At 41.5% G+C, this 26,967-nt stretch overlaps 1 protein-coding gene across 2 annotated transcripts in view; it reads right to left on the minus strand.

The window, feature by feature from the left end:
* Window positions 1-13,413: 13,413 nt before the first annotated feature.
* Window positions 13,414-26,967, minus strand: part of GDA (guanine deaminase) — a 71,709-nt gene continuing 58,155 nt past the window's right edge. For both annotated transcript variants that reach the window (XM_073878080.1, XM_025891387.2), the window contains 4 exons: window positions 22,030-22,176; window positions 18,802-18,932; window positions 18,399-18,426; window positions 13,414-17,317 (listed from right to left, as the gene is read on the minus strand). In XM_073878080.1, coding sequence (XP_073734181.1) covers window positions 17,247-17,317; window positions 18,399-18,426; window positions 18,802-18,932; window positions 22,030-22,176 — 377 coding nt within the window. In that variant the 3' untranslated portion in view covers window positions 13,414-17,246. The remainder of the gene's footprint in view (window positions 17,318-18,398; window positions 18,427-18,801; window positions 18,933-22,029; window positions 22,177-26,967) is intronic.

A 26,967-nucleotide genomic window follows, 5' to 3' on the forward strand; every position in this document is an offset into this window, starting at 1 on the left:
GTTGTTTGGAGTGAAGAATGTATTTTCCCACAAAACCAGTTATTCCTAAGGTAATCAACTCACCGTGGTTACTGAGGACTTTTCTAGTTTTAGCTCTGATGGTTCAACATCCCAGAAACACCCTCAGTCTGGAAAACCAACAGTCCTGCCAAACCAAGACAGCAGTGGGTCACCCTGTTTTTTTGGATGGTTATGTTTCAGGTTCGTTCACAGAAGCCTGTTTAACCCTTGGTCTGGCTGAAATTTAGTCCTGATGGTGAATAAGTTCTGAATAATAGAGAAGACGAGACAAGGTGCTGTGGCGTGTCGGAGACATTTCAGGGCTGAAATACGAAAAGACAGGACCAGGAGATGGCAGTATGGCACAGCCTGCTTCTCAGGGTAGTGCTAGGACAGGGTTGCTTGAGAAAGGACGTCTGTCTCTGCAGGAGATCTTCCAGATATGGTGGGGAGGGACCACCGCCCACAAGGGGACGAGGGCCAGGGAACTCTCAGAGGGGAGGGGAATTGGAGAGGGGGCTGTGTGTCTAGGCAATGTCACTCAGCAGCGAGGTGGGGAGGCCCGGATTCAGAGCCCTGAAAGGCAGCAGCAGTTTGGGGTCTTGTGTAGCCATGGGGTTTATCTTATGCATGGCTAGCTGTTGCTGGGTGCAGTTCATGAGGAATGCATAGCTGGCAGGCTCTAGATCCTAAAACTATGCTTATTGGGGCTATATTTAAAGCAGTTGGATGTGTAAGAATTCGAGGTTGTTGTCTGCAGGCTTTGGGCTAACAGCCCAAGATACCGAGCTCATCTTTGCATCCAAACTTCTAACCATGGGTATCGGAACACGTCTCACTCCTGCTGCAGCCTTGATAGTGAGAACAAAAAGTCTCCTCTGCAGCTGGCCTTCTCCCTCCCGCCCTCCTCCCTTCCTTGTGCTTCCTTCTTCAACTGCGGGTGCGGTGCGTGGCTCTCAGGACCTGGAGAGAAAGATCCAACAGGAAGGGGGAGGGGATGGCAGAGGTGGGGCAGGGGCAGGAGAGTTACTGGTGGATCAGGAGCGCTGAGACGTAATACTGGGACAGGAGCGCACAGGATGTGAGGAACATAAGTGTTGATGTGGGGCGTGAGAGGAACTGTCATGGGACCTACAAGTCCGAATCTGCCTGCACCCTAGGGATGAACATTGTAAACAGCTCTTATCTGTATCTAGACTGTCCCCTGCTCTACCACTTTTTTGATTTGCAGGAATACCCCACTCTATGAGGTGTCCCTGGGACATGGTACCCCCTCCCTCACTGAGAAAAGTCGGGATGGGGTCTTCCTGTCTCGTGGCCCTTACAAATCCAGGGGCACAGGATGCCTGCTGGCCCGTCAGATGGCCAGGAACCCAGGAGGGAGTGCAGTTAGAATCGTTGCCCGTGGCAGTGTTCTCCAGTGGCGCTGGTGTTCACTCTGGCGGTGTCCCCTGAGAGTGGTGTCAGCAGAGCCCTGAGCGCACTGTTCCTGGAGCTTGATCGTCACTGTGGCTCCGGCCAGTCAGCCTCACATTGGATCATGCCTGATTTCTAAGGCTGATCCTCCAGCCTCCGTGGTGAGTTTGTCAACAGCTATCCTTAAATTAGTTGGGGTCATTTCTGTTGTTTACAATCAAGAAACCTGATCAATACAAAAGCCATGGCCTCATTTCCATCCAGAAGTTGTAGATTTCTGTCTCCAGGCTAGTCCAGATCTGTCCTCAAAGTCTTAAAACATAGATCAAGTACATTTTTTCCCCCTGAAAGACAAATTCTTTCCCAGATTATCAGTCCTCAAAACGTAATGCACAATTTCCATTACAGTAAGCAAATAGGATATGTATCAAGCTCGTCTTCTGATGGATAGGAAAAAGATCGCGAATTAGCAAATGTGAAAACATTTTTATTGACTTGAAGATACAGTAATTTGAGAAAAGCAAAATAGATGACATTGTTTTCAATTATTGTCACAGCAAGATGCCTATAAAATTCATATAACTGGAGGGAGTGGCACTGTTAATGACTCTTTGGATATGTAGAAATCCAGTCATACACTTCAGAATTGGCAGAGGCAAATCAATTTAATATGCCTTATTCACTTTCTGGGTTGGGCATTGGGTTATATCTCATTTGAATAAAACATCAGATGGGCTCTAATTTGCGTTTTTGCCCACGACATCCTTTCCAATTCTGCCTCCTTCACATCATTATTTAGCATTGTGACTGTGTCAGTCATTTCTTAGACAGGACATTAATCACATTCATTATCAGCTGAACGATTTGATTCAAAGCGCAATAATAAATCACTCTCAACCTAGACAATTGAATATCAGACTCTTTTAACTGGTCTGCCTAGGTTGGCTAAAAGAACGTTGGTCCCAGCTACACTAACTGCCCCTCCTGTCCAGGGAACAGCATCTCAGAAGCACTGTAAAAACAGCCTCTACACTCTCTCTGCCGTTGGACTAGAATCTATGGAGGATTATGCATGTATCTAATTCAGTGAGAGGATGTGGATGATTTGTTCTCCTGGTGAACAGCTTATATATGATCCTTGAAACAAAAATCTACAGAAATGTGTGTCAGGGTCAAAGGCAAAGAGAGGCCTTGAAACTGTGGGTCAGTTTGAAGCCCAAATCATAGGGAATTCACTGTTGAACCAGGAGTTCAAACAATAGAGAAGTGCAATTCAGTGACCAACGTGTCTTCCCTCCAATCCTCCTTCCTTGAAGTAAGAAAATGTTAAATATATATTTAATTTATATATATTTAATATATATTTTATAATTTCTATCTGTGTATTTAATATATATGGTGCCCAAATGTGAAGAAAGCTGTGTCCCACAGGCCTCTAGCAATCATCCAAGCACTGGAAAGGAGTTGCTCTCCCCAACCTAGAGCAGAGCCCCCTGGGGGACCCTTCCTCTTGGACTGTCTTTCCAGCTCCCTCTACTGATGAAGCTTAACATTGTGCCAGAAGAAGGAAGAACATTTAAAGGGAACCGGTCACTTTTTCATAGATAAGGCAACAAAGTGTGAATTTGAAGTTAATAGGCAATAAATTGATAACTGTTGGGGCACCTGGGCGGCTCAGTCGGTTAGGCCTCTGACTCTTGTTTTCAGCTCAGGTCATGGTCTCAGGGTCATGGGATCGGGATGGAGCCCCGTGTCAGGCTCTGCATTCAGTATGGAGTCTGCTTGTCCCTCTCCCTCTGCTCCTCCACTAGCTCATGCTCACTCTCACTCTCTCTCTCTCCAATAAATAAATAAAAATCTTTGTAAAAAATTAATAACTGCCATATCACTGTATATACCGCTCTGACCGTTTAAGTCTAAAAAAACAACAACAACAAAAACACAAAAAACCCTAAGTCGAATGGCTTCAAATAACAACTGTATGATTTTCTCTCATGGGTCTGTGGGTTAATGGGGCCAGCTGGGCTGTTCTCATCTTCCACATGATGACATCTGGGACTGTGGTCATCTGGAGCTCAACGGGGCTAGAGTAGCCGAGGTAGTTTGCTTATACATATTACATCACGCAGAGATGACTGGAAGGCTGGGCTCAGTTGAGATGCTGGAAAAGCTGAGTCTCTGTCTCCATACAATCTTAGACCTTCTTCATCTCCATGTGCCTTCTTTATGTGGTCATTCCACATGGCCTCTTTAATAGGTCTTTTTAGCAAGACTTCTTAAATTATGGTCTGAGAATGGAAAGAGCTTTGGGACATAGTCTTGAGCTTCCCATCACTCCCAGGGCTTAAACAAGGTTGAATATTTATTGCTGGAGATATTAAAGAAGAGATTCAAGCATCAGCCAGCTGGCCAGACTGAATGACCTTTCAAGTCCTCTTCCAAAGCTGAGATTCAAGATTTTTAAGACTTGACTCCTAACATCCTTCATGGGACTATGACAGCTCCATCTTCCCAATTCCCCTGCTAATGATTCATTGGACTGTCTAATCCTGGCAGAGGGAATGGTGCCTGCTAATTGGTCATTGGTTTGCATAAGCTAGAATAAGCCATATTTCAATCATGCATGTATCTGCAGAAATTGAAAATAATTGACCAAACCATAAGCGATGTTGTTGAACTTCATATTTGGTGAATATGTAAAACAATTTGCATTGCATTCTCACTTCTAAAGCCACATTTAATATACCCATGAAAATTCATCATTTTGCAGTGTTTCCACATGCATGATTCCTTTCCAATGGACACATCTTTGCCTTTAATCTTCTAGGAACTGAGGTGACTGACTTGAGCAAGCCATTTGAGATTTCATAATTTTGTTTTATGTTTATCCTTGTGAAACTGTCTTCACTAAGGACAGTAAGTAAATGACATCTGTTTGCATTGAGAATATAGTTTAGGTCTGGTCTACTATCGAGTCTGGGTCTAACCTAAGAGATTATTAATTTCTTTGCATAGGAAAAGAATATGTCCAGCTTGCTGCTAGAAAAATACTCTTCCAAATTTTACTGTATTGTTCCAGTCTTTTATGAATATTGTGCATTTGTGTTCTGCTGGGTGTCAATGTAAAGTTAATTTGGCCTTCTTCTCCCTCTGCAACTTGACCTTTTTGGTGGAAGACCTTGGTTTGTTGCGCAGAGCGGTCTGTTCAAGCTTTGGCCGCTAGGTGGTGCACTCAGTAAACATTATCTCCACTTTCCCGGACTGCTTGCAAGCTCACCTTGTACTCTTGAAATGCCCATTTTATATCTTGTGCCAAAGGGCCAGTTTCATTCACTATGAATAATTATATTTATCTTACCATTTAAGTCACATCGGACTATATTTTCTTTCATTCGGATATATAATCTTCTAATTCATCCATGTGGTCATAGAATGAAATTGAGCTGCTTAAAATGAGTTCCTTGTCAGTGGAGGTATGCAAGCAAAGGCAGGAGAGGCATTTGGTGAAGACAAGTTGGAAACACGATGACACTTTATCTCTAAGTACTTTTAGGTGTATTTTCTGGAAACAAAGGCGTTCTTTTGTCTAAAAAGAGTGCAATGACCAATACTGTTGTCTGACCCAGCAGACCATGGCCTGAGGGCCGGATCATTTCCACCATATTGTAGGGCCTGTTGTAGCTACGGATGTTTTTAAATAACTGAGAACTATTTAACAAGTGAAAGTTACATGAAATTCAAATTTTAGTGCTACAAAACGGAGTTGAGTAGTTGTGACAGAGACTTCTGAGGGGCTCTCATTGCTGGCCCACGGAGCCCCAGGTATCTACTCCCTAGCCCTTCCCAAAGACAGTTAGCAGACCCCTGATCTAATCTGCAAACATTATTCAAATCTTGCCAGTTATCTCACCAGCGTGCTTTACCAGGCCTTGAATCCAACCTTATTTAATTTCTGGAGGCCTCAGTCTCCCTTGTGAAATTAAGATGATGATGGTGCCTTCCCGTTAGGTTCTTGTGAAGATTGAGTAGATTCAGTAATGAATCAGTTGGAACAATGTTAGGCATAAAATAAGTACCCACTAAGTATTGACTACTCTCATTATATCAATCTTAGTTTACTTTTCATCTTTTAAAGAAAAGTAAGAGAAGGCATCAGGAAATTCTACCCCTTTTCACAGAATGGGGGGTGCACCTGGTTGGGGTGTCCTCTCTCTGGGATGTGTGTGCCCCCCTACCAAGGACTGCAAAGTCCTGCATAACTCCCACGGCCCCTCCTTTTAGAAGCTAATAGACATTTGGCTCCTCTCTTGTGTCTGGTGTGTAACTGAGAAGCCCAAAGGAGGTGTCGGCTATTTAAATGCAAAGGATTAATTTCATAGGTTGTAAGTGCAAGCCTAAAGAATTTCATCAGGTAGCCAAATCAACTGATGGTCTGTATTTCACCTCACTGAAGAATTCTAACTCTAACTTGTGTGATTGTCAAAATGGCAGAAATTACCTCCACCCCTCCCTCCCCACCTCTGCCTCAAGCAATGGAAGTGGGAGAGCGAGGTTCTTTTTTTTTTTTTTTTTTTTTTTTGGGAGAGCGAGGTTCTTGTCTCAGGGAGTGGGAGAATTGATCTCGTGGACAAAGGAGAGTGAGTAAGGCGATAGAGTTTTATTAAGCAAGGATACAGAGAAAGCTCTCAGGAGTGAGAAGGGGTCCCTACCGGTTGCCAATGAGGGCTTTTCATGGGCGCTCTTTTATTTAGAACTGGCCCAGAAACTTGTGGCCTTACAATTCCCATGACGTTTTTTTTTTTTTTTTGAGTAAGGATTCATGAATTGTTAACTTTTCCTTTGAGGCCTGCTCGTTTTTTATTTTCCTAATTATTAGGAAAACACTTGAACCCTAGCCGTTGGGACAGGGTAGTCTGGTTTTTCTTCCTCATCTTTGTTTTTGTTCTCTCTTCGCGTCCGCATACCTGAAATACCCTCCGATCCTAGTCAGGGGCCGCCTACCTCTCCCTGTCTAGACCTTAACCCCTTTCCAACTCAAATTCAGCCATGTTTGCCAGGGCAATAGCTGCCCAAGAAGGGATGACAATGTTCCATTTTAATGGCAGGTAGGTCTTTATGTAAGAGTTGTAGGATTACCAAAAAAAAAAAAAAAAAAGGCTATAGAGGATTTAATACAATAAATCCCAAGCCAACTCTGTGCTGAGAGTGCAGAGCCTGAGACGGGGCTTGATCTCAGGACCCTGAGATCATGACCTGAGCCGAAATCAAGAATTGGACACCCAACCAACTGAGCCACCCAGGCGTCTCTAAAACCATCTATATTTGGGAAAAACACTGCCTTTGGCAATAAGAACAAATGTAACATTAATTAAATAACAGCAGTTAAACTAAAAAGAGAGGAATCGAAATTATTCCTAAAGAGAGAAATCACAGTCAGGTGATTGTAGATGTTCAGGGTCACCTGTTGCACACCTGATGAAACCCACAGGTGCCCCAGAACCTGGCCCTCACTGCTTAGCTCTCTCCCTTCCTGGGGGGCCTGATGATCTAGGAATTCTCTGACACCAGGGCCTCTGCCTTTGGCTGCATGTGGAACAGCAGGGAGCTGGAATCAAAACTCGGCCTCAGCCAGTTTTTGTCTTTTTGAACCATTTTCTTTGCTTAGTTCATTGAGCTTTCTCAGTCGACAGAGCTGTCCTCCAACCAGGAGGCAGAACGTGGTTCTTTCCAAACCTGTCTCCGAGTCTTCTGCCATCTGCCAGTAGGGGGCACACTTCTGATGGCGGTGGCTGATGTTTTCACATGTGGTGGAAAGTTTCTCCTCTCTCAGTGGTTACTCCTTCCCCAATTGGTTTTCTGCCAACTCGAGTTACATTCTTGAGGTAGTTCAAGCAGTATTTCAAGTTTTAGCGGAAGCTCTTGAATCTCACTTCCAAGCTGTGAATGTTTACCCTGTAAACATGCTTGCCCAGACTGCTGGCTTTGTCTTTGATCTCTAGGCTCTTTATTCCGTTGGCTTTCTTCAAGTAAATCTTCAATATGTCCTTGTTTTTCTCTATCAGGCCTTTTAAGTAAACAGCATCAAATGAGTTTCTTCACATTAACTTCTGATTCATAGACCAGGTGACCTCCACTTCCTGATTTATTCTTTCGGTCTACTGTCAAGTTGCCATCACATAATGTTTTCTGGAAAGAACAGGCAAACTTACCGTCTTTAGTGCAGTTTTGGGTATTTGACGGGTGCTCATCATTTACCCCCTTGCTTCCTCCTCAAACATTTGCTTCTGTCTCTTCAGTTCCTGCACTGCCCTTTCTCGGAGCTTCCCTACTTGGGAAAAGAGGTTCCGGCTTTCCTGAAAATGAGTGTTTTCAGCCAGAGCATCCACAATTTCCCTCAGAAGTTGTTCTACGTTCTTCTGAGATGCTTATAAGACCTTGTTGGCATCGGTCACTAGGGAGTGGCAGGATTGTGATGCATTTTCAAGTGGTTTTTCTGTCCTTGAAGTCAAGCAGTCAGCACTGCATGCAATGAAAGCTTAGGGGGTTTGCTTTTGTCTTCTTTTGGAACAAGGTCTACCCTATCCTTAAGTGAAGATGCTAACCTGCTGGGATATTTACTAACTGCTGCCAAACTCAGTGTGCGTGATTCAGAGGACTGGCCCCCTCCTTGGATGACTCGGGGGCTCCAGCAGCCTCTCGTGGACTTTTCAGTATCCTTCAGACCGAGCAGAGAATCTCTTACTAGCTCTTTTCTCTCCTTAAAGTGGGTTGGTTCTTTTCTGGAACAACAATCAGGGCAGCTTATACCAGAGTCTCCCAGAGAGACCCGAGGACACTTAGGCCTGGCCCAAGCATTCCTACGCCAGCACCAGGGCACTGAGCAGTGCCCCAGGACTGGCTGGGGAGATGTCATGTGGCCTTCGTCAGGCCCCACATGACTCCAAAGGGGCTGCTGCTGTGTCTCTGGTTGCCAGTATCCTGTGGGCCACAACTGACCCAAATAGGTGACTGGTAGACAGGAGAGGCCATCAGGGGGCTGGAGGTCAGGTTCTATTAAATGGTGCTCTCTGATTTGGGTCTGCTTCCTGCACAAACAAAGTGATATTCTTTGTCCATGGCCATTTGCACACGTGGAAAACACTGATTGCAGCCAGAGGAAACCAGCCGTGAGCTCTGAGCACTCCAGACCTGACCTAACACCGCAGGACACTGGAGAGGTCAAAGTGGTGCCATGTCATTACCCATTCTCGGCTCACGAGAAGGCCAGGGCATAATAACAGGGCTTGCGGCAGTAGAGACTCCTGGTCCCACACCCCCGGGGAGGCTTAGTCTCCTGGGTTCAAGTTTCCTTTGGCAGCAGGAACACCTGACCCTGCCTACAAAGGTCACAGGGGTCTCCCTCCCCTGGAAGCTTCCCACCTGGTTTTTGTTCGGTCAGTCCAGGTGGGTAGGGGCAGAGCCCTGAAAGGCCTCAACAAGGGTGGTAACTAACAGCCCTGGATTTCAGTATCAGAATGGCTGTGCGTCAACAGTGGGTGAATTTTCAGTGGAGCCAGTGTGCCCCTTTCCATCCATGTATTTCTGGATCAGGGAGGCTCTCCTCCACTGGAGACTTAAGCCAGGCTACTTCTATCAAGTGACTGTACCATCTTTAGCTCATGGTTCCCAAGGTTGTCCCCCAGTTTTTCTCCATTCCATGAAGTCCCCCTGGAGAGGGAACAGGTTCTTGTTTTGATTACACTTGCCGCCATTTACTTCTTTAAGCAGTGTCAGACTCTCCTGGTATCCCACCTGGGACTCTGCCATGAGTGACTTGTCCCTAGTACCTTTACTGGAGGGAAGCTAGAGCACCGTGAGTGGAGGCTGGTCTGGGGCCCCAGAGGGCACCAGGTTCGGGCCCCAGGTGCCCCTATGGATGTGGAGGAGCAGGCTTGGGCTGGGGACGTGGCCAAATTCCTGGTGAAGTGATAGTTTCTTTGTTTATCCTTCAGTCCTTTATTTAAGAAGACAGTGTATAACCTGTTCCTAAAGAATTCAGCCATAGTGAGGGGAAAAGAGATTAGAGGGATGTCAGTCTCGGCTCTTTGATTTGCAAGCAACAGAAACAAAGCTGGCAGGAGCTTGAGCCACTGGGGAGTACTGAGGTAGCCCACAAAAGGGCAGAGCGGTAGATACCATGGCAGCCCTGGGGTCTCCGGTTGGCTCAGGCAGCACGGGAGCTCCTCCATCTCCAGTCCCAGAGTCAGGAAAAGGCCTCTCTGGGTGTTTATGGGCAGGATTCACTCTCTCAGGTTTCTCCTTGTGGCAGGAACATGGCTGCCGGCATCTCTTTCCCCACCAGCTGGGGTGTAGCTCTGCACTGTGTGCTCATCACATATTTGCCCAATGAACAGGTAAAGGACCCTTGTTGCACACGAAGCTCCTAGTTCTGGACTCAGTGGGTGACACGTCTTCTCTCTTCACTTTTCATGCCTCTGATCCCACCTGGTCCTTTTCTTCACCAGGATGGCCCTCTTCACTACACCAATTCCTGCCATCACCAAGGTACTTGTTCATAATACAGTTGGGAGGCCTTGTGCAGACCCACTGATCAGAGTCTCTAGGAAGAAGGGCCTGGAAACCTTCACTTTGAATCAACACCGCTGGTAACTCTTATGGTCAATGGATTAGTCCACCTCAACATTATCATGCTTTTTTTAGAGGTCAAGTTCTTTATGATGACTGTGGTTGCTAATGCTGAGTGCTCCTTTTGGAATACCCTTTTGAGAATCTTCACATGGAAAAGAAGTTCCTGTTCTTCATAGCTCAGATATCACTTCCTCTGTGACACCTTCACCACTAGACTTTGCCCTCTGTTTTCCCTGCCCACCATATACCCAACACACCCTATCTTGCCCCCTGAGCACTCCCATACATCTGTCATGGCCTTAATATATTGACTTCTCTACATATTTCTCTCACCTACCATCCCAGGTTGAGTTCCTCTAAGAGATGAATGTTGTTTTTAACCCTCAAAACTGGGCCATGTGCCTGGTATCTGGTGTGCATTTACTAAAATATCACTTGAATGAACATGGTCTAAAATGTAACAACTTCATGATCAGCAAATTAAACATTACTTAATAGGCTGTTATTTATGCTTCCTACAGATACGGATTTCTGTCTTTTTTAAAAGAAACAATTCATTAACCTTCAGTATTCAATTTTACCAACACATGAAAGGCATAAGAGAACAGCTATGTACATTTCAGGGCAATTTCACTGATTAACTGCAATTTCTGTTAGAAGCCATCATGCCACGTGAAATGGTCTACAGTACCACAAACTATCTTTAGTGAAGACTTTTTATGCATTTATGTTGACTTCTTTCTCATTTTTATCTGGGCAGTAATTTTACAAGGAACATGAGGATTTTGTACAAGTTATACATAATGGGTTTTCTCCCCCTATAGGTTATAATAAACCGACTGGCAAGAGAGGGCAGAGTTGTCCTAGACATAAAAAAAAAAAAAAAATCTGTCCCTGAGCTGAACACAACAACAAACACAAACACCCGAAACCCCACAGCTTCTCTTTCACATCCATATGCCTGAGTCATCGCTGTGTGGTTTTACTTGGATGCAGACATCCAAGACATGTTCATAATGCTGAAGGGTTGGTGGTACTTACATAAATTAATCCAGAATATGTAATTGGCCAAGACTGATTCATCTTTCACAGCTCTGCCAGGAGAAAAATGTGCATGAATTTTGAAAGGAGTGTGTGCACTGCTTTTTCTGAGCCTCTGAAATTCTCCTTTGAAATAGCAAAAGTCTCTTATTTCCTTTTTTTAAAAAAGATTTTATTTATTTATTTGAGAGAGAGAGAGCACATGGTCGGGGGAGTGTCAGAGGAAGAAGCAGACTTCCTGCTGAGCAGGAAGCCTGATGTTGGACTCGATCCTGGGACTCCAGGATCATGACCTGAACTGAAGGCAATCGCCCAACCAACTGAGCCACCCAGGCGCCCCATCATTTCCTCATCTATTGATTTGGTTTATATGCTTCAGTGGATTTCAAAGTGCTTTCCAAGCACAAAGCCATCCTTGGGTTTGTTCTCAACCTCAGGTGGCAGTGGAATCAACTTTTGCAGGAAAAACGAAAAACAAAACCCCCCACCAAAGCTGCTTAAAGTCTCTCAAATGCTCTAGGAAGCAAAGTTAGCAATTAAAAAACAAGAGTAAAACTCGTCCTCGGATTATTCACTTATGCACTGTGGCTTTTTCGGACATAAGTAAAACAAAATCTGATTTGGAGACAGTCCAAGATTAGGACAGAAATTAATTTCACAGTGAAGCTACAAGTTTCAGTTTCAAGCAAATATTTGTCATCAGAATGAATGATAATCTTTCCAGGGACTTTATTTCTAGTATGTTGGATTTTTCTACTATGACTTTGAGCTCTCTTTCTACAGATGGGGAACGAATGTTTGCTTATTTCCTTGTCAGGGTGGGCAGAGTCCAGGCAATCGAGGAGGGCTCAAGGGGCCTGCAAAACTCCATGTTTACTGTTCATATTTTCTTTATCACTTCTTATGTTTAGGTAAAAATGTTTTTTTTTCCTGAGTTACCATGGAAAGATTTCGCACTAAAGTTTCTCCCATATTTTTTTAGCGACCTCTCTTCCCATCCCGAAATATAGATTCAATCAATATAGAAGCATGGAAAACCCAAGAAGTATGACAAATCTAATGTAATTTTACAAAGATGGTGGAGGCAGGCTTGATGGTGAAAGGGGATGGTCCAAATTTGTGAAAAAAATTTAATTACACTCTAAAAGAATGTTTTATCACTTTAAAGAACAGAGAATACTTCCCTTAACCCATTTAATTTTTTTTCTCTTATCCCATTTTAAAACAGGATTAATAAAAAAACCCGGGGCACCTGGGTGGCTCAGTCGTTAAGCATCTGCCTTCAGCTCAGGTCATGATCCCGGGGTCCTGGGATTGAGCCCCGCATCGGGCTCCCTGCTCGGCGGGAAGCCAGCTTCTCCCTCTCCCACTCCCTCTGCTTGTGTTCCTGCTCTCACTGTGTCTCTCTCTGTCAAATAAATAAATAAAATCTTTAAAAAATTAAAAAAAAAACCCAAACCCAAAACCTGCTCCTATTGGTGACAATACCTAGCAGTTCTGTTCTTTAACTGAGTGGCCTCCGCATGCAGTCCTAAAACAGCCTACTACAGGTCCTATTTTGCTACTAGCAAGTATTTTTGTATCTAAACCTTATTTTATTTAAATGACTAATTTAGTACCATGCAACAATTTGCACATGCCTGTTAATTAACTATTACAGAACTCTGTGCCCACAGTTACAAATTAGGCACACATTTTTGCTAGATTACACATCTGAGAATTCTCTTCCGGGTCTTTTGACTAAGTTGTTCTTCAGGAGAGAAAAAAGATGCGTAGTGGGTTGCTCAGAACATTGAAGGTGAATTTATAGACCAAATCTTCTACGACCTTTTTTTAAAGATTTTATTTATTTATTTATTTGAGAGAGAGAATGCGCACGCACACTCGAGAAAGAACATGAGCGGGGGGAGGGGCAGAGGGAGAAGCAGACTCCCCACTGAGCAGGGAGCCCAATGCAAGGACTTGATCCCAGGACCCCAAGATCATGACCTGAGCCAAAGGCAGACATTTAACTGACTGAGCTACGCAGGTGTCCTTTGTGAACTAATTCTTGATGTTAAAGTGCATCTCTTACTCTGGGTTGTGACTTTAGAAAATATGAAATTTAACTATGCTGAAATCAAAAGCAATAACAATCTGATTCTAAAGGGCTGGTGTTAGAGCTTAATTTTTTAAAGTTATGTATATTGACTATCATAAAATGGAAGATACATGTTGGCCCATGGCTAAATATTCTATTTTTTTAAATTCATGTTAAAAGGAGAAACTCATTGTAAGATTAATCTCCCTTCTGTCAGAATGATAGAACTCACAACAACAAAAAGAATGTAAACACAAAATCTCATTTATTTTTGTCTGAAGCACAAAGGAGCTCACTCAGCACATGAACAGGAAGCAAATCATACAAATATTGAATAAAAATGTCCCCATGAATACACACATATATAGCCTTAAGGGCAGCAATCAGGAGTTTAACATACAATGTAAGGTGGTTTTTGATACAGAATGCTTTCTGACAGGCTTTTGAACAGGAAATAAACAGGTAAATCAATGCCCCGTGACATCTGTTCCTCAAGCACCCCCTGGACACTGAAAGCCGTCTTGGAATTTACACTAAGTTCCATCACTGGCCTGTTCAAGTTTTGCATTTCCGTAAATTTGGACCGGATTTACAGACTAACCCCTCAGCTCTTGACCTTCGGGGCTGTGGGCGGGAAAGGGAGAGGCTGGGCGGGGAAACATGCATGGGGTCCAATGTTAGGGCTTTCCAGGAGTGTCTGTTCATGTGTGCACTTCTTTCTACACTTTTCCTTTAGAGACACTGAAAAGGGTCAGGGTCCAAAATCATACCTAAAGGGGCTAGGTAGATCTGAAGTTGCAGATATCTCTTCTAAGTCTTAAAAAAGAAAGAAAACTTAAAAATTTGTGTACAATCCACGTAATTTGAAAATTATCTCAAGACATTGCCATGACACATTTCTTAGTCTACTTTTTAAAAACTCAGAATGCTCCTTTTAGACGTGTGAATGTGTCCAGTAGTGGCATCAGCTTTAAAAAATGGACAATGGAAAGATGTCCACTAGGCTACAGAAGCATCCAGTTCTAGATATCTTCTGTGTACGCACAAGGTGGAATGGATACAACGTGCCTTCCAGCTTGCCTTAAAAGCTTTCTATATGTGTAGTTCTGAGGTGGAAAGATTAAAAATAGGAAGAGTCTGGAGGGGAGTGAATATTCAAAATACGTTGCCTCTGTGACATCTCAGCTGTAGTTGCCAACAGGGATACTCAAGGGCACAGTTCAAAATCAGCTAAGCATAATGGGAATGTTTCCAACCACTTTCCTCCCCTTGCCATGCAGAATTCTCAGGGAAGTGAAAAAGAGATTCAGTGGGGTTCAATGCTCACAATAGTAACTTAGAAAGACCTCCTCCCGGCATGAAGGGAGCTAGGTCCAAGATATTCTCTTGGATTCTAGAACCTTCGACAATGAAATCAGAGAAGGAGCTGCTAAAGGGCACAGAGTCTCAGTCTCAGGTTACGATTACCAGGACAACCTCTCAGGTCCTAATCCCATGTTCCATTCCCTTTTGGATATTAAATTCACTTAAGCCGATTAGCCTGCTTTTGTGTTCTGTTGTAGAAAATATCTTTTAAACGGAGGACTGTCAGCACTATTAACTCAGTTTTTACCTGTTAAAGTGTATTCCATTAAAAAATACCATGAAACCCGAGGCAAACAGTGCAGGGCGAGGTGAGGGGGCTGATAAGAAGCCTTCACTCTTTCTTTCCTGTCAGAGAGCAAAATATTCGAACATAAAGTGACAAATAGGGTTGGCTTGAAATACCGCCTCTCCACAATTCAGAAAGTCAAGCCACATTAGGCCAAGCCAACGTTTCAAAGTGTAGAGCATCTGACCACATGTACGGCCAATGCCTGCAATATTGCACAAAGCCGACCAACATTCAGGACCGCTGCACCTGGAGCCACGAAAACACTTAAGTTCTAAGAGACACAGGGAGAGCGAACTACACATAAACATTTCAACACATTCTATTTTTACTAGAAAAGATAGTCAGGTCTTAACACACTCCCAGGGCTAAATGTAATGTTTGACAGACTGGTTGTAGATGGCCACTCTTCTTGCTGAGGCCGTGACTATTTATATACACTGCATGTGAATCTTTCATCTAAATGAAAACTGATGCTCAACATCAACATGTACATCCTTCAGGAAGGGACAAATGTAGGATCTTGCAAAGGCTGGGAATACAGCTGCTGCCTATGGGATGATCTCACATCTTATCCAAATTCTTAAGCCCACTCCTATGGGTTAGATGCCAGGTAACCATGTTCCTTTGGCCCCTGGAAGCTGAATTTACTGAGTTACTTAATATCCCACAACACAAACTGTGTGTTTTAAATAAGATCAAATTATGTGTCAACTATATTCAAATAAGAAAAATTCTTAAAAAAATGAAAATAAGACCAAAATTGTGTTCTATCATTAGGTGTTGTGTGCACACAATCAAATCTAAAAGTGTTTCCACCAGGAAAAACAGAAAACAAAATGTGGGCAAGTGACTGCTGACTTAGCATAACTAATTGAGGATAAATTTATAGTACAAAAGGGGGAATTTTGTTCTTAGCTCTGTAAGTACGGAGTTAGCTGTATTATATTACAGAAAGTTCTCTACTCTAAGGTAAATTATAAGGAGTCACACTTAAGCCCTAGGTGTGAGTATTATGATATATTAAGAAAATCTATTCCTTTTCCACGTTGGTTTATAGTATTTGAAATTAAATGAGAAAACTGTAGTATTTAAACGACATTCACATTAATACTTCTTCAGAGTTTATCAAAAAATCAATTTGCTTTTAATTGTAGGTTATGGGAAAGCACACTGTACTAGGAAGCATAAAAATACTCTTTGCTTTGTGTAATGTTCCTAGATGTCTAGTGCAGATTAAGTCCTATTAATATAAACATTAAGTGGGACATGTACATAGTTTTCACTATCCTAAAATTCTAATGTCCTGAAAATTATTAGGAATTAAATAGACAATAGGATAAAATTGAAAAGTGGAGTGCTTTCAGTAAGCAGGGTTTAAAGATTTTTAATAATGTTTTTAACTGAGTTTGTCTTTCATTTTAAAGTTCTACCAGATTGAGATCTGAGGATGAAATTTTCAGCAACCACAGCATACCTCTTGGGGAGACTACAACATTGCCGTGAAACCCTTCCTTTTAGTATTGATAGCTCCTGGCTGCCCAGCACGTGCCCCAGTTTATGAAGACTCCAGTCTACACAACGGTGGAGTATGGAATTTGTTTCCTTTCTAATAACACTGAAGCAATAATAAATCACACAGTTATACATTAAGGTGATTCTGAAATACACAAAAATACCACGATTTGTGCCATGTAGTTATGTGAATAATATTCCTAAGAGACTTTAAATCTTTAACACCCAACCTCTGTCAAACACTTTGAAGCACAGAACTATATTAAGAAAGCATGTAGCATTCAATTTCTGACATTTCATCCCCAAAGAAAGCAAAGCACAACAACAACATGTCTCTGAAATGCAAATTCCATTAAGTGCAAATTTCCAGAACACAAGGTCAATCTAGAAACACATTTTGAAATTCAACAAGTTCTCTTCTGAAATTAATATGCTCAGTACATAATTTTCAAAGATAATCTGAAGTGATTTTCCAATGTGTGTTCATAGTCTAACTTTTTCTCCCTCATAAAAATATATTCACTGGTTCATCTTCCATTTTCTGAATTTCACATTTATTAGCTCAAAATATCTAGCTGTACAGGAATATCTTTTCTCTCCACATTTCCAAGTATGAAATCGATTTGACTTAAATCTCATAATAAGAACACCACCAGGAATAACATTCCCTTATGTTTGAGCTTAAAGTAAATCCAAACAGCTCAAAAGGGAGAAATTTTGAATCCTCCCAACCAGAGAGTTGGGAATTAGCGTGACTTCCTTCAAACGATTTGTCAAGTGAATACTGTAACTAGACACAGAAAGAGATAGTCATCCCAAGAACAACATACTATTTTTGGACTTTCTAACTTGGCCTGGGCACAAGGGAGACGCAGAACCACGTGATCCCAGGAGAACTCGTAGAGGCCGAAGGTCTTACACTGAGCTTGAAAAGGGGACCACCTGCTTTCCACCCACATAAACCTCCTCAATATTTCGGTCATCTCCTGAAAGAAAAATGAAGGAATCATTCATAAAGTGTTTTTATGTCAATAGGTATTTTTTTAAAAGATTTATTTATTTGAGAGAGAGAGTGAGTGTGAGTGAGGGTTGGGGCAGAGGGGGAAGCAGATGCCCCACGAAGTGTGGAGCCCAAGCCGGGGCTTGATCCCACGACTGACCAGACGGGAGATCATGATCTGAGCTGGAACCAAGAGTCCCACACCCAAGTGACTGAGCCACCCAGGCGCCCCTATGTCAATAAGTAGTTTAATTGCCACGAGGAGGGATTTAAAAACAAATACCACTTCTAAGAAGGAAAATACAGGAAGCTGCCTTTTTTTCTCTCAGACTGTTCATAATCTGGACAAGGGGACATGACCAAGAGAAAGTGCTATATCAAATTGGAGGATTAGGGTCTGAATTCTGCACCGAAGGCGGAAATCACGGAAAGTTGAGTTGACTTTCCGTGGGCAGCACTTTCAGCTGGAGAGGTTTGCATTTCCGGCCCCGAGAGTAAAGGAAATACTTATCTTTACACCCCAGAATCATACTCAGCATGGTGAGAAGGAGGGCCGGCAGGAAAGGAGCTCTAGAAATGGCACCTGCATCTCTCTCATCTCCAGTTCACCCCGGACTCAGAGCTCCCCGATCAAGCGGGAGGCAAAGTAGAATCTTCCATACTATTTATTTCTCTCTCTCAGTGGATGGAATTAAATGTGAGTACACGTTAAAACACACACACACACCCCAAACCTGGGTGGTTAGACTCCACCACAAACTTATCACAAATGCAACGTGGTAGGGCGGACTGGGGTGGGTGTACAGAGTGAATGGGGGAGGAAGGGACACAGATGGCCTCTTCCCCTGCACCTGCCATTCCTCAGCTTTGGATTTATCTTCCAGAGGAGCCTGGGCATTTCCAATAGTGCCTTTAAATGGGCTTGATGCTGAGGAATGTTAAAATAGTACATCAAATGGAATGGTCACGCATAGAGTTTAACCTACAGGGCCACACATACAGGGAGCTGTACCCAAGAAAGAGACAAGGAAAGATTTTATTTAGCACAGAGACATATATCCACCTACCTAGGTAGAGGAACTTCTGGATGACAGCCTAAAATGCAAAATAAAGTAATAATAAGAAAAAATATTCTGTGCATTTAGAAGAGTAAATTCACAGCCAGTAGGGGTTGGCAAAGCACAGACATATAAATTTATTTCTCAGAGGCAAAATCTACTTCCATTAATGAAAAAGAAATGGGCTTCTTGTAGTCAAATACATTTAAATATATAAATATATTCAAAATACAAGTTTTTGTCAGTACCACTATTCTTAACATTTTGTTGACAAATTATAATAATTTGAAAAGGATCTACTTTCCCTTTTAAGAAAACCCTGTCTTCCCTTAAAATGTTTCCATTTCTATTTTTTTTCTATGGTGACTGCTTCATGAAAAAGAAGCCTTTTGATGAAATTTGTTTTACTTACTTCAGACGTATCACCAACCAAATCCCCAGAAAACAAGTCAATGGGAGAGTCAGATGCTTTGGGGTTGATCAGGAGGGCATCGAATTCCTTGCCCACTTCAAAGTTTCCAATCTCTTTATCCAGCCCCAGGGCTACAGGGTGGAATAAATTAGTAAACAGTCAGTATCTGGAGCCATCAGATGGTGAAAATGTCCCCGTTTGCAAGGACAGATTCTGCCAACATATTACTAGAAAAAAAAATGTATCTTAACATGAAGCAGAGAAGCTCTCTCATTCTAAGAGATCCTAAAACATTGTCACACAGAAAGCAGAATAAGCACATGGAAAGCAAAATCTGAGAATAAAAACAGGTCCCCTCATCACCACGATCTCTAATTCAGATGGTGTCTATTTCAGCTTTATTTGTGCTCTTCACAGTCCAGCTGGCCTATGATTTCCATTCATCCCTCTAAGAAACATGACAATTGACATAATGTCTTCTTTTTCCCTCCTATTCTCCGCCAACACTCCAACTCTTTTCGTTGCCCTTTTTGTTCTATGAAACAGCTGACAGGATCTATTTTCATGGCAGTGAAATGAACCTCAAATAAATAAGAAGTATCCTTTTGCATCTGTGCCAATGCAGACCTAACCATCCGAAGTTTCTTAGTTTAAATCCTCTGAATGGAGAAAATTCACTTCTGAAAGTAAATAGGTCCTCATAACTCAAGAGTGCCAATGCTTTAGAAAGCAGACCAACTGTTCGGTAACCTCAGAGACTTTCTGGTTGCCAGAGAAGAATGGTTTTCTAAAATGGGCATAGGTCGATACTATCTATTGGCTTGATCCATCTCATAGCGAGAACTCACGTTCCATGAATATCGGATGTCAGGAAAGAACATCTGTCATTTTTATGATTTAGTTTTAGAAGATGGCAGTAGTTGGCTTTCCTAGTCAATAAAAGTATTAAATCTAAAGCTCCTTAAAGCCTATAATCTGAGTGCACACTGAGCTACCAAAAGGAAGCATGTATAAAAGGAAGGCCAACTGGAGTGCAGCGTTATTTATTTGAATTTTTACACGTGTTGATTGAATTCTGTCACCATCAAGATATAGTCCAACATGAAAGTACTGGATCAGGTATCTCTGTTAGACACTATCTGGTATGTTCTCTTTCTCTGTATGGATATCCAGCAGCCTTTTGGCAGTTCCCCAAGCACTGATTAAGAAATCCGACTTGTTCTTAAAAGATTGTTTAAAGGGCAACTCTTTTATTCTCAGAAAAGAACAAGATTTTTTAGCTAAAGAATTCCTTTAGGAAGACAGGGGTGCAAAAGTAATTAGAAAATGTTAAAGGCAGTTAGGTGACTCCTACTAATTGTGTGGGAAGGACTGAATGTAATAGAAAATCACTGGACATTCTCTCCTCCTTTGCCAATTACAATTTTTTGCCTTTGATAAAGAAGCATAACAAAATATAAGTTTTTAATGACTGTATTCAACATAAAATTGTTGTGTGTTTAACAGGTCAGATAACCAGGTTCATTTGCCAGAGTTTTGATGGTACATATAAACTAAGTGAGCTAATTGTTCGAACCTGGAAGGTCAGTCAGGCGCTAACCAAATAAAGACACAATTGCTTTTACGAATTTGTAAATTGGTCTAAATTCAGATTATCGCAGAAAGGCCCAGTAGGGCTGGTAAGCAATTCAGATGCATTTCAGGAAATGCAGTTTTGCTGCCTTTGGAGCAGATGTCCCTGTGAAGGGGATTTATGCACATCTTGATCTTGAGAGTGAATGGAAAGGCTCTGACAAGCTGGGGAGATGCCACAATTTAAACAGCGATCCATTCATCTCATTTCACTCATAGTCTCACAGAGACATGAGCTAAGGAGAAGAAATTCCATCACAGTAAGCTCAGTGGCCCAGAAAATAGATTTAAAAGCTACACAGCAAGACAGACATGATTTGGTAAGCACCCCATGCCAGCTCGATCTCATACAGGATCCTGACGAAGCACCTCACAGGGAGCCTAGAATAAAAAAGGCACTTAAGTACAATCCATTTGCACCATGAAAATCAGATGTCAGCCAACAATACAAACAGGGAGGGGTGGGGATGGTGAACTTAAAAAAATGGATGATTTAAAACTTGGAACTTTAAAAAATGAAACCATAAGACTTAGGAAAATGCAAAGAGTATGACCCCTGCTAGAGATGTTCTCTATGGCATTCATCATAGCCCGGAACATTCAAAGAGCCAGAAGGTTTCTCTTCCCAGGGTACTCTCAGCTTCTATCGTCCTCCGTTTCTAAGACCCCAGGTGTCTATCATAAATCTCTCTCTCTGTATCTATACTGTCTCTATTTTGATATTTTTATTTCTCACTAGCTACCTGAGGTTTCATGCTGTGTTTACCATCATCCATCCAGATTACACCAAAATACGAAAGTGCCTGCAAGCAAGACAATTACCGATTTCTATTTTTTCCCTAAAACTATGGTTACAGGCGAGAACTGGAAAAAGCTGATGAACCGTATTTACATATCAACCAACTACACTTTTACATCTTTTTCCCTTTAAAGAGCTTTGGGTAATTAGTATCCTTAAATATAGCAACAAAATGCATAGTTTAAACTGGGATTTCCAGAGGAAGATATCACAGTGGAAGGGCAGGGACCTGCACTCTGGCATCAGATTTTCTGGATTCAAATCATGGCACTCTGTAGCTTGACAACTGTGTACGCCTCTCTCAGGTGCCTTGCGGGTAAGGAGGGATGAGTAGCAGTGGCTGTAAGGATGAAGTCAGGACACAGAAAGCATGACCCATAGTGCCTCTTACCTGGTAAGAGTTAAGTCTTGGCTATTATTTTTACTATTACTTTGAATATCATTACTATCATCCCTCAGGGCAATAGAGAACGTGTTACTCGACTCAGTGGGGGGAAAACATTATTTTAAGGAACTCACGTACATGTGACCATTGCAAATATCCATAAAAGTGCTTAATATAATTGTGTGTTGAACGTGTCGTCTGCCAAAGACAGGGGACTTGCTGAAGAAAGGATACCTCTACCACATGTCTGAACATTACCCACTAAATTTGGGGTATGGTATTTGAGATGCAACATTGGGGTGTGAATGTGGGATGCCTGCTGATGCCACTCTCGCAAGCCTTCATACTGCTTCCAAGGACGCAGACTGGCGTGGTTGTACACTGTTCAAGAAGGAGATAAAATGGTCATTACCTTGGCTGCCTCCAAGAGTAGCTAGTCTGAAGACCTCTTTGAGAGTGAGGCTTTTCTCGTTGATCTTATTAATTAAAAGGATATTGGAAACCATCACCGCTCTTCTGATTGCATCAAGCATGGAAGCTGAATAACCACCAGCCACATCTATGGTAGATAAAATAAAGCCACAACAGTAACCTTATTTGATAAATGGAATATTAGGTGTATGCGGTTGGTTTCTGGTTTTTGGTGACCGATATTCAGTCTGTAATACACTTCCAAGAAAAGATCTTATCTAGACACAGAATAGACACAGACTAACGGCTGAAAGAATTCAAAACCTGCAATTAGTATCAAATGATTTTTAAATGTATTCATTTCCTAGGGTCGCTACAACAAATTACTACAAATGCGGTGCTTAAAATAGTATAAATCTATTCTTTCAGAGTTTTGGAGGGCAGAAGTCTTAAAAGTGTTGGCAAGGTCATGATCCCAACAAAGGTTCTAGGGAAGAATCTTTCCTTGCTGCTTTCAGTTTCTGGAGGCTCCTGCAGTTCCTTGGCTTACCGCAATGTAGCTACAGTGTCCGCCCTGCCGTCAAAGGGCCTTCTCTCTGTCTACATGCCGTTCATTTTCTGTCTTGTAGGGACATTCATCATTGGATTTAGGGCCTGCCCTAATTCAGAATGACTTCATCTTGAGATCGTTACCTTAATGTAAAGGTAAAGATCTGCAAAGACCTTTATTCCAGATAAGGTCACATTTACGTTATTCAGCAGACATCTTTGGGGGTGGGGGGTGAGGAAGGGTGCACACAATTCAACCCAGTGCAACCAAATGGTCAATAAAGTTAAGAGAAGAAAACTCTTATCTCTGGATATTCCCTGAACTCTCACAGAAATATGCCTGCATAGTTATGAAGATAATGGATAACATGAGATTTAAAACAAGCTCACAGTTCTATGCCCTTAAAAACTCATCCTAGCTCTATTCTAACCCAGATGAAGACTTAGGGAATTAAAAGCTACTTCTTTATGATAATTTTTCAGGGAGAGATTTTAGAATGGACTATGTTTTTTTTGTTGTTGTTGTTTTTTAAATTTTTTATTGTTATGTTAATCACCATACAGTACCTCATTAGTTTTTGATGTAGTGTTCCATGATTCTTTGTGTGTGCATAACACCCAGTGCTCCACGCAGAACGTGCCCTCTTGAATACCCATCACCAGGCTAACCCATCCCCCCACCCCCCTCCCCTCTAGAACCCTCAGTTTGTTTTTCAGAGTCCATCGTCTCTCATGGTTTGTCTCCCCCCCCGATTTACTCCCCTTCTAGAATGGACTATGTTTATATTTTTTTGTGGTGGTTGTTGTTGTCTATTGACTATTTTTTTGAGAACAGTTTAAGGTTCATAGCCTGATAACTTTTTTAAGGTGTTACTTTTAACATTGTACATATGCTCTCTTAAGATACATCTTTGAGTTTTGCTTTCATTTTTTAAATTCTTTTACAACTTTTTAAATCTTGTTTCTATTTTAACTGACTTAGCCTTCCCTGATATGCTGTTGTCCCATCACTTCCCTAGGCCTTGGCCCATTGTTTTGTCTCATAACTCATTGAATGCCGTAGATTTTCAAGTAATTTTTTCCAAGAGTTCATGGGCAGAAATATTTTCCAAAACTTTGTCCATCGGAGAATTTTGTTGCCTTTGCACATGAGGGAGAATCTCGTCCAATATAATATTCTTGAGTAACAATTATTTGGCTCCAAATTCTTCCTTGTTCTTGCTATTTTTCATGCCAGCAAAAACACCCTAAACCAAACTGGTTTTTAATTGTTTTACTGATAACTGACTTTTTTCCCTGCCTCAGTATTTAAGGACTTTTTTCCTTTTTCTTTGTAATTCCAGTATCTTGCCAATTATAATTTAGCCTAGAACAGGGTAAATTCTTTGAATATGATACACAGTTCTTTCTTAAGCTCAGAAAAGATTTATCCTTCACAACTTCTCTTTGACTTGTTCTGGATCCTGGGTCAGGAAAACCCCCTGTGTTGGTGTTATTCTTTCTATGCTCCATGTGGATCATTCTCAAACACCCCCTTTGATCTTTGATCAATGTTGTTTTCCACATCACTGATTTAATTTTCTGCAATAGTTCTATTTCTCATAGCTTCCTAAAATGGTTTGTTATTTTTAAACTGAAATATAATTAAGATAACATAAAATGCTCAGGTGTCTAGTTTGATGAATGCTAATAATTGTACATAGCCATTTAACTACCTTTCAGAAAGACAAGATATTAAACATTTTCATTGCTCCAGCAAGCTCTCTCTCTCGGCCCTTTCCAGTCAATTCCCCTCCCTCTCCCCATCCCCAACCCTTGGCAACCACTTTCTGATTTCTATCAATAATGTTAGCTCTACTCGTCCCTAGGTTTCATGCATCTGGAGACATACCGCATGTGCTCTTTTGTGCCTGGCTTTTTTCACTTAACCAAATATTTTTAGATTTACCTTTGTTTCGCATAGATCAGTGGTTCCTACTTTCTTGAATGCTGAGTGGCACTCCACTCTATGAATATGCCACAGTTTGCTTATCCATTCCCCTGTCTGTGGGATTTTGAATTGTTTCCAGTTAGGGGCTATTATAAATACAGCTGGTATAAACATTTGTGTACAATTCTTTCTGCAAACATATGTGCTCATTTCTCTAGGGTAAATAGCCCAAAATGGAATTACTGGGTCATATGTAGATGAATCTTTAACTTTATAAGAAATAGCCAAAAAGTTTTCCAAAGTGGTTATAAAATTTACCCTCCCTCCAGTCATGTAGGATTGTCTACATGCCTCTCACTCTTTTTTTCCCCCAGTTTTCTTCTTTCACTTAAAAAATTTCTTTTTCCATCACAACTTGTGGTCTTTTCATAGTACCATGTCTTCTTATACTCCAAGGGTGATGGCAATTCTCTGAGATTTTCTTCTAGATCCTGAAGTAGATCATTTTCAGAGATAAGCTCATCTTTTTTTTTTTTTTTTTGAGAGAGAGAGAGAGTGCACACATGTGCATGAGTAGGGAGGGGGGCAGAGGGAGAGAGAGAATCTTAAGCAGCCTCCATGCCCAGCATGGAGCCCAATGTGAGGCTCGATCTCAGGACCTTGAGATCATGACCTAAGCTGAAATCAAGAGTTGGACGCTTAACTGAGTGAGCCACCCAGGTGCCCCTCATTCCTTTGATATGACTTTCTTCTGTTTTGCAATATTTTTGTTAAGCTTCACGTGGGCTTCTCCTATCTAATAGTTGAGAAAGTCCAGATCTGCCTCCACTTGTTATAGACAGGGTGAAAAAAACACTTTTGGACCTGCTCTCTGCCCATAGTATGAGGTTAAATGATCTTCTGAAGCCTACAGGGGATGGGCAGGTTGATACATAAAGGTCATGCTTCAAAAAGAGTGGAACATAGTGGGGCTATTGCAACAGAGACTTTGTAAAATGCAACAGCATTCTCCCAATTCATAAGTGAATATATCATATTTGATCAAAACTTTGGTCAATACACCAACATTGCTCTTTCCCTTTAAACCAATCTTGATTGACTAGTGCAATGTGCAAATATGTGCTAACCATTTTGCATGCATTTTTTTCTCATTTAAGCCTCAAAACAAGCTTATAAGATAGACATAGTTATAACTGTTGTTACTGTTACAGAAATTAGGGAAATGAAGTCTTAGAAAATTAAGGAAATTTGCTCAAAGTCTTAACAGCTAATAAGTGACAAAGTTTTACCTAAATATTTTATCCATCACTATCCAACCCAAAGTCAAGAACTGGAAGTTATGTGATGAACTTAAATCATGGAGACCAAAATCCTAGAAAATTGGAAAGCAATACCTACCTGATTTTTGGCTGTCTATAAAATTTTTCATTAACGGACTAGTGTGTAAAAAATTCTTGGCCATGTTTTTTCGTATTCATTAAAGCTTTTCTGTGAAGGTAAAATAACTACCTTAACACCTGTGACTATATCCAGGTATTACCACAGTCTCAATGATTGAAGACTTAAATAAGAACTTTTTTTAAATCATAATTCTTTTGCTCATATAAAACTGGGGAGAACATCTAATCTGGCACACCTCTTTAAAAATAATAATTCACTTTGTTTTATTGTATATCTTAGCAATACTGCTGGTATAAAAGTAACTGAGACGTGAGTTATTGCAGAAAATGATGACAACCATCATCATCAATATGCATGATGCAATAAGTATCAGGAAGACAAATGCATGAGGAATGGAAAATAAATCCTTGTGCCCCACACCCATTAAAAAAATTTTTTAGTTTATTCACACACAGTAATAAAAGGTTCACAGGGGATATGCCTAGACATTTGGGCCTGTCTCATACTTTCAAAGTGAGCAGCACTGCACACAGGAAAAACAATTAAAATGTATTGTGTGGGGGGGGGGGGGGGGGCAACACCACTAATTCATCAGCCACCTAGAATGTCCTTCAACGCGGCAAACAACAGACTGCCTGTGGGAACTGGAATCTCATTTTGGGCAACACTGCTCAAAATCAAAGCAAGTTCTTACTATATCTCAAAGTTCTCACTGCTGGCATAGACTGAATCTCTGCTCCCTATGGCAAGGTCAACTAATTTTCTTTTGAGACAGTATTTGTGATGACACAGTTATCAAAAACTAAAACCATACAAATCCAAACCATCAAAACCCAGCCAGAAGGACAAAACAAAAGGGGAAGAAAAATCAAGGAGTTAAAAAAAAAAAAAAAAACAAACCAACAACAACAAAACCAAAAAAACAATAAACCTCTACAGCACCGTAGAAGGACTTACCTTTTATCACCCAATCTCTGAACACTAAGTGAGGATAATGGCCTTCAGATTAGCATCATAAAAACTTCTCCCTTTGCATACATTTTCTTACTGCTGCAACCC

This window comes from Callorhinus ursinus, unplaced genomic scaffold, assembly GCF_003265705.2.
Source record: "Callorhinus ursinus isolate GAN/ISIS: 27379988/994484 unplaced genomic scaffold, GSC_fseal_2.0 scaffold28, whole genome shotgun sequence".
In the NCBI taxonomy this organism is placed as follows: Eukaryota; Metazoa; Chordata; class Mammalia; order Carnivora; family Otariidae; genus Callorhinus; species Callorhinus ursinus.